General features: G+C 50.0%; 1 protein-coding gene across 1 annotated transcript; it reads right to left on the reverse strand.

Annotated features, from left to right (window-relative positions):
* Positions 1–1,852: 1,852 nt before the first annotated feature.
* On the reverse strand, positions 1,853–2,991 carry TMSB4X (thymosin beta 4 X-linked). Its single transcript, XM_009641218.1, has 2 exons — positions 2,892–2,991; positions 1,853–1,890 (listed from the first exon to the last, which is right to left on the reverse strand). Exons 1-2 carry the CDS (start codon positions 2,989–2,991, stop codon positions 1,853–1,855), a joined length of 138 nt encoding a protein of 45 aa, XP_009639513.1.
* Between the last annotated feature and the right edge of the window lie 5,437 nt (positions 2,992–8,428).

Genomic DNA, 8,428 nt, shown 5'->3' on the forward strand with positions numbered 1-8,428 from the left:
TAATGTCAAAGGCTCTTTGACCTCGGAGCGTTGCGGGGGCGAGGGGAGGCCATGAGTCAGATGGAAGGTAGCGCCGTTTTCCTTGTTGCTCAACCTTTCGCATTCCTCACCCGTTAAATAAACCCCAGTATGAATAGATCGAGCAGACCCTAGCCCCCCCTCTTAGAGTCAGGTGCCAAGGGGAATGAGGGCTTCAAAGGAGAACGTGCAAAAACCCCGGACTTGGTCCTGAAAATAAAAGAGCAGCAGTGCTGAAAAAAAAAAGGTTCAGACGGCGGCCTTGGCCCGTTGCACACCACTGACATTAACGAAGCTCTGACCCAAATCGCTAGTCCTGCACGGACTGTGTTTTCCCTCGGTCTCTTGGCCACCTCTGTTTACTTCTTGTTGCCACTGGGAGCCACCTCTCTTGTGGCTGTGGTGCTATTGTTTAATTACAGTCCTGCCTCTTCACATTAAATGTCAAGTGCCAAGCAAGCCCTAAGTAAACAAGGGCTTTCTAAACCCCACCCCAAGCATTCGTTTCTGTTTTCTGAAGCTGGTGGAACCGTTCCTGCCTCCCCTTACGCAGGTATAAGCCCAGAGTAACCCCGCTGAAGTACATAGAATTATTCCTGTTTCACAGCGCGAGTAGGCTCAAACCGAAGCTCCAGGGACAGCAGTTTATCTTCCCAGAGTAAGCACTTGTTTTTCTAATATGATTGCAAATTAATTCCAGAGATAATGCGACACCATGTAATTGAGAGTCCCCTGAGCCGGTACCAGAGTCTATTTTTGCCAAGCCCAGCGAGGATGTTCTTGCACCACCAGTAATGAAGATGCAGGGAGTCCTGGCTTGCTTTGAAGGCTTGTGTCCCGCGGCCCTGCGCTGCTGGAGGGGTCTGGCTCACCCCAGAAAATCAGTGCGATAGTTAATTCTCCTTCCTTCTCCCACCTTCCCACTATATTCCTATAGAGCTTGACATTGGATGGGCCAAAGGCTATGTGTGCTGCAGGTGTCCCGAGGTTGATCGCTGGATCTTGGCAAGGCTAAAGAGAGAAGGAAGCTGTGGAGAGGGTGCTGCAGCCCTTCTCCCATCTGGGATGCAGAGTATTTCCTCAGCCCGGCCACCAATTTCTCATGGGATTTGTGGGTGGGTTCTTGTCTCTGAGACTTCTAACCTACAGTTGGACAGGGCTGAAGCAGGCCAGCAGCTTCCCATCTGATTGATGCCTGCTGCCACGCTGGGGGTTCAGAAGTGTAGGAGCTACCAGCGTACCAAATTTGCCCCTCAGAGTTCCCCTGAAACACCCTTTTGAGCGAGGCAGGGAAGGGAGTGAAGCCTCCAGGTGGCTGTGAAGGCCATCGGGGGGCGCTGGGGGTCGATGGGACCCTGGAGGATGGGGGTGCACGTGTTGACGGGGCTGTGTGCTGACCAGGGGGACCCCTCGGTGCCTGGGGTAACTCTTCCCAACCTGGCCATGCTCTCTAGATGCTGTGGCAACGCAAAGTGAGAAGGATGCTAGTAAGAGTTGTGTAAACCCTATTTCTGCAAGGCTCAAAGACAGCTGATCAGAAGAAACCTGTTTATTGTGAGGTTTAGGAAACAAATTTTTATGCAAATTGCTTTTTTTTTGGCAAGTAATGGGGTTGATACAGAATTTGGAATCACAGTTTTAAAAATACAAATACATGGTATCTTGTTGAACAAACACAAACCAAACTTCTTCCCCAGGGAACATTAAATGAGGAAATGTTTGCTAAAATAAATGGGCAACAAACACAGGATGGAGGGGGGGATAAAAGAAAACAACCCAACTCAGAAGCCAAAACCCCACTGAAGAAGCAGCAGTCACATCTTCCATTTTGCGCTCAGGCTGTACTTTCGCTTTGCTTTTCCTGCTCGATAGCTGCCAGAAAAAGCGAGGAAACAAAAACATAATCAATAAACATTACAAGGATTCTGCAGGATACAGATTTCTATGGTCACTCTTAAAGCCAGGGGATGGCAAGTCCCCGTTTGCTTTCTTAGGCCACCCTGGAAATGCCAACCTGCTCCCACGTCTGCGTAGCTATAGGGTGCGGTTCGTGACGTGCAAACCTCCCCTTTAGCACTGGGAGGGATAATAAAAGAGGGAAAACCCGGGTATCTCATGTTGAGGGACAGTGCGTGCCCATGGCTATCGGCACGGAGGCATCCAAAGCGGTCAGTGGGACTCTTCCGAAGGAAACCACTCGCAAGGTCTGGCCCAAAGGCAGAGAAATGCCATTTTCACCTCCAAAGGGGAATGTGAATCGCAACCCTCACCTGGCTGCCTGCGTGCAGCGTGTGTGTGGGAGAAGACCCTGTGCGGGAAAAGCCCAGGGAGGCTTTGCTAAGGAAGATTGCCCGTTAGACGAGGAGGGTGATGGGTTTCTCCTGCTGCCTTGTTCCCAGAGAAGGTGCTTGGAGCTCTCCCGGCCAGGGCTGACAACAGGTACCGGGGGGGGGGCAGCAGCTCATCTGCCTGATAACACCCTAAACCCAGAGCCCAGGCACCTTCTGGGGATGCTGCCTGGCCTGCCCGGGACGCACAAGGGTTTCCCCTGTCCCTCTGAAGAGGCTGGTAATGTGGTAATTGCAAACAGTTTGATCCTGCTACCTGCAACCAGAAGAAAAGCTGGTCCTGATTTCAGCAGAGGCAGGAGCAATCCCATCAGAAAGAATTTTTCAGACAAAACACGCCATCGGTTACAACCATTCATATCCTTGGGAGCCTGGCGTAAAGTACAGGTCTTAGTATTATCCCCAGTTAAAGTCAGGGATGAGCTTGAGCCTGTAATCCTACGATTAGCATTCATTTTGCATATGAACTGCAATACAGACTGTGCCCTTGCGACTCGTACTTCAAATAGCCTCGTAAACACTTACTTTCTTTCGTGGGCAGTGGATTTTTCTCTCTGGTTTCCGTCTTCTTCAGCTTGGTCTTGTCAAATGTTTCAATTTCTGCAAAATCTGGTTTGTCGGACATGATGGGTCCTGACAAAGAAAGGAAAAACACACCCATGGCTTCGTTAGCTAGTGCTGTGATATCAGCCATCTGCAAAGCATGTTCTGCTCGAGAGAAAAAAATAGGAAAATGCCATAAAAATGTTTATTCAAAAGAACCCCACAAATCTAACACCTCAATCTGGGACCTCTCCCTGAGGTTCGGCTCTTTCAGAGCAAGAGAGGAAAGGCATAAACAGAATTTTATCTAGTTTTCTCAGGTGAAATTTCTAAAAATCATATTTTGCACATGGAATCAAGAATATCTCAATACAGAAAAGACAATGCATTAATTGCCAATAATCCACGGCGCCTCCTGATGCAAACCTCTATTTCAAGGAATGCTGCTAACCAGAAAGTCTACAATAACCCCCAAATCCAATACAAAGCAAGAGCTTCAATTATGATTTTGTTTTAATTATTCTGAGCACCTGTCCTGAGCGTGTACCCCGGGGCCGCAGGAGCTGCTGGGGACACTGGCGCTAACAATAGAGGACGGCTTTGCCCAGCCCTTTGTTTGCTCTCGCACGCAATATCCCAGTCGCAGGCTCAATGGGTCTGATTATTCCCGTTATAAGGGAAATCACAAAGCACACCGGCACTCAGCACCTCACCTGTCAAAACTTCCCTAATCCAATCCCTGCTTTTAACTGAAATTCAAGTGAAAATCCAGCCTGGGCGTTATTCCCCTGATTTCAGCGGAGTTCCCCATCAAGGCGAGCTCTGGCCCGGCGATGGCCGATACAATTACATTTTTTCCTTCCTGAACAGAATCAGACTTCATAGCTATCTGCCCTGAGACAACAGAAGTAAATATTCACAGGAAAAAAGAAAAAAAAAAAAAAGGAAAAGCTACTAAAACCACATGGCATTACCGTCTGGCTGCTCGCTCCTCAGCTGCTTGGTGGCCGTCTGAGGCAGTGTGAGTTGGGAAAGGTCAGGGTAATCCCTCCTCTCCTCGCCTCGCCTCGCCTCGCCTCCCCCCGCCCGAGCCCATCGCTATTAATATTGATCAGTTTAGTGCTGGGACTGCTCAGCGTTCAGGGAAAGGACAGATTGCTGCTGCAGAAAGTGCACAAGGGAGGGAAACGGGAGAACTGACGTGGGAAACTGCCAAAATACATCTTGATTTTTTTTTTTTTTTCTTTTTTCCTTACTCCTCATTTACCAAGACAATAATATTTAAGTTTCCCTTCCTGCCCTTCTTTTACAGCACTGGGGTCCAGAGTCAATGTGAGGGCTGCAGTTCATTTTGGGGCTGGGGCTGCAGTCTGTGGGGAGATTTTAGGTGCATCCAGTAAAATGCCTGGGGGGGGTCCCACAGCCGCCCCTGCCGGCAGCCGCTCATGCCCGGGCTCGGGAGAAGCCTAAGCACAGTCGTGGTACGACTGCCACCATCGAGGGCCAAACCTGAGACAAGCACGGCCTGAGCACCGCGCTGGCGGCCGGGAATGTGTCCCCAAAGGAAGAACAACGCATCTTCCCTCCGCTCCCGTTTTGGCAGCTACAAACCCACTTGCTGGTGCCTGCCTCGGCCCAACGGCGCGTGGCTCTGCCCGTGGCCAGCCTGCCTCCGCTTTGCAAGAAGCCGCGCTGGCCCGTCCCGCTCGGGCGGCCGTCCCCTGTCCCTCACCCATCCCGGCGGCGTGGCCGCGCTGGACTCGCTCGCAGGGAACCTCTTCGGTTGCAGCACCGGGAGAATGGGCTGTAGGCGCCGAGTGATGTAATTTCAGAAAAAGCTTTAAAAGGGAAGTGGTTGAGTCACCATCCCTGGCCGTATTTCGTGTCCATGTGGCACTTAGGGACCCGGTTTCGTGCTGGACTTGGCAGTGTTAGGTTTGTGGGTGGACTCGATGATCATAAACGTCTTTTCCAAGCTAAATAACTCTGAGTCCATGAAAATGGCTGATAACCCTTGCATTGATTCACAAGACACGTTCTGTATTAGACGAGAGGCTGAATGCAGACGAGCTTGCGCAGTGTGTGAGCACCACCTGCATCAGCCTCCCAGAGCCGCTGCTCTCGAGGGCTGTGGACGTCCCCGTGGCTCCCGCTACGCGTCCCGCTTGGCAGCACGAAGCTGCTTGGGGAATCCTTTTTCAAAGCCCTCGGGTTTGGGAGGGAAGGGCTGCGCGCATCCTCCTTGATGCTGGCGTGGGTTTCCCCTTGCGTAACTTTGCATGTCTCCATCTGAATTACACGTCTAGACTCCATGATAGTCAGTAGGGGAGGCAACGAACTAGGGATAAAATTAATTGTGCCCTAGGAGTATCCGGGTTTCTCTACTGACTATGAAGGGAGCGTAGAGAATGAGCTCAGGGAGACGGAGATGTCTCCCAGCCGACAGAGAGCCCGGGAAGGTGCCGTGGATCTTCCTCTTGGCGTACCAGGCTTAGGCACAGTGGGTTTGAGTCTGATATGTGTCCACGGAGAAAATGGTTTTAATGTGTTTAAATGTGTTTTAAGGACCTCTTCTTCCAATGTGAGTTTAAATTAAAATAAAGAACACAAACGCAGGAAAAACAAATTCTTTTTACTCATCAGCATTTATAAATAGTGGTTCCTTCCCACCCAGTGATTCTTCCCTTTATCCATCCTGTTTTCCCCATCTGCAGGGAGTGCGGGGGTTGCTGCCTGCCCTGGTGAACAGCAGTCCTCCAGCAGGTTTCTGTGCCTGCAGAATTTGAGGTCAAGGAGACTGGAGTACGGAAGCGGTGGAGAAGCCTGCGTAACACTGCTCAGCTCGAGCTCCAAAGGGATGGTCTGGGTCCCACTGAGCTCAGCCCTCTGTGGACCTGGCTGTTGCTGCTTCTGGACCTAAAATTGCCCTGGCACTACTGTAGCTGCATTTTTGTTATGCTAAAATCTCAGCTGACTTGTGCAGACTGGCTTGGTCGCCTCTGCATCTGCACTGTCCGTGGAAAATCAACGTGTGTGCGTACCGGTCATCTTAGCACCAGCACTCAGTTTCCCCGCTTCCATCCCCTTACTCCAACCGTCAACACCAGAAAGCTGTGTTCTTGACCCAAACCCCCCGGGCACAAGCAGGAAGGCGGCCACTGGGTGAATATTTGGTGTAAGCCATAACTGAGATTTGGCACTTTTGAGTCTTAGTGTCTGTTTAAAGAGAAAGCATTAACCTCTTCTTGTTAGGCTGGACACCAGACTTAGAAGATCAGAAAGACTTTAAAACGCAATCTGAATGATTCATGAATTCAGGCAGTTCATGAGTTTCAGTTTTTTAAATATTTGTCCATTTTTACAAGTAACAGAATTCTTGCCTGACAAGAGATTATAAGGATTATAAGGGGAAGAACCCCTAGACTTCAGAGTGGTGCAGATTCTCTCAGACGTAGAGAGCAAACAAAGCATTCAGGACAGTGAAGAAGCATCTCGCTTCTGGTTTTCTGTGCGCAGTCACGGGCTTGGCCCCTAGCATCCACAGCTGAGCTCAGACTTCCCGAAACATGCTACGACAGGGCGGGCACGCTTCTTTTTTCACCACCACCATTCTACTTGCCCGACTTATTGGCAGATCTAGTATTAAAAACAGTTTGGGGTGAGTGGTTTGGGTTTTTAGGCTGAAGATGACCAGGCTTTTAATTGATTTTGGGCTGGGTTTCTGAGGAAGGTGCAACAGTGTTCGTCCACATAATATAACGATAAGAAATTACAGGTTCTCACCCTCAGCTGGGATCAGTAGATCCTCATCTCCGTAACAAACGTCCTGACCACTGCATTCAGTGCCTGTCGGGCTTCTGCAGCTTGTAAGCAGGGCACTGTGGTTGAACACAGCTCATGTTGGATGCCAGCCTCACGTTTGCATGCTCCGCGCAGGACAGACAGCCGTACGTAGTTTGCATGTGGGAAGTTTGGAGTTCGGCCTGAGGGCAGTGAGCTGAGGCTGGGCACCGGAGGGAAGGGCGCGTAGGTTGTGTTTCATGCAGATGCCTTTTACTTTCACTGGGAACTGAGATATTCTTGCTATATAAGCAGCAAAGCAGTTATTTGATGGGTTTTTAATGGCAGGATTTCAGAGTCACCACCTTCAGTAAGGGGAACGTGGCATTTTTCCAGCCTTGGGATGACTGTGGCAGCAGAGAACCACAGCGGTCTCTGAGGTGCGCAGAGGCAGCTGAATGATCCAGCATATCCAAGTGAGAAAAACCAGTAAGCCAGTGGAGCAAGCAAACTGTGTAGGATCTGTGTTAGGATCGAGAGCAGCCCTGCCGAGAGGGACTTGGGGGTGCTGGTGGATGAAAAGCTGGACATGAGCCGGCAATGTGCGCTGGCGGCCCAGAAGGCCAACTGTACTCTGGGCTGCATCAAGAGAAGCGTGGCCAGCAGGTCGAGGGAGGGGATTCTGCCCCTCTACTCTGCTCTGGTGAGGCCTCACCTGGAGTACTGCGTCCAGCTCTGGAGCCCTCAGCACAAGAAGGACATGGAAATGTTGGAGCAGGTCCAGAGGAGGGCCACAAAAATGATCCGAGGGCTGGAGCACCTCTCCTATGAGGACAGGCTGAGAGAGTTGGGCTTGTTCAGCCTGGTTAGACTAGATATAAGGAAGAAGTTCTTTACAGTGAGGGTGGTGAAACACTGGAACAGGTTGCCCAGAGAGGTGGTGGAGGCCCCATCCCTGGGAACATTCAAGGCCAGGTTGGATGGGGCTCTGAGCAACCTGATCTGGTTAGCGGTGTCCCTGCTCCTGCGGGGGGGTTTGGACTAGATGACCTCTGGGGGTCCCTTCCAACCCAAAACATTCTATGATTCTATGATCTTTACAGATCCTATACACATAAAGCACGTAAAGCCATATTGGTATGGCCGTGTCTGAAAAGCTGCCTTGGATACAAGGGAAATTGCATTTTATTTCAACCTGCTGCCAAAGGATGAAGGGCTGAGTCAAACCTGCCAGGACTGACACCTCTGGTACCAGTGAGTCACCCGCCACCGACAGCAATAAACCATGCCTGGCAGCGCAAGCCACCGGGTGTCTGTCAGACACCCACAGAGAAAGAGGGGAAAACAAATACTTAGTACCAGGATGCAGTAGTAGGTGAGAGGAAATGTTTAAAGGGAGATTGAGTGCAAAGAAAAATTCGGAGGGGAGTCTGAAGAGTGAGGCTGGGAGGTCTGAAGCCTGCTGCCACTTGGCTTTTTCCCTTGGCTGTTGCTACTTGGAAGCAGCAAGCCCAGCCTGCACGGGGCTGGCGCCCAGAGATGTATCTATATCTATATCTATATCTATAATCTATCATTTATATCTATAATCTATAATTTACATCTATATCTATCATCTATATCTATATCTATATCTGTATCTGTATCTATATCTATATCTGTATCTATAATCTATAGTTTATATCTATAATCTATAATTTACATCTATATCTATCATCTATATCTATACCTATCATCTA

Source organism: Egretta garzetta, unplaced genomic scaffold, assembly GCF_000687185.1.
Source record: "Egretta garzetta isolate BGI_Z169 unplaced genomic scaffold, ASM68718v1 scaffold26, whole genome shotgun sequence".
Taxonomy (NCBI): domain Eukaryota; kingdom Metazoa; phylum Chordata; class Aves; order Pelecaniformes; family Ardeidae; genus Egretta; species Egretta garzetta.

Bases quoted from the DNA above. Each gene is read 5' to 3' on its own strand.
- TMSB4X (XM_009641218.1), bottom strand. From the start codon at position 2,991: ATGTCCGACAAACCAGATTTTGCAGAAATTGAAACATTTGACAAGACC. The intron at 1,891-2,891 runs GTAAGTGTTTAC...TTTTTCTGGCAG, and splicing joins TCCACTGCCCACGAAAGAAA to CTATCGAGCAGGAAAAGCAA.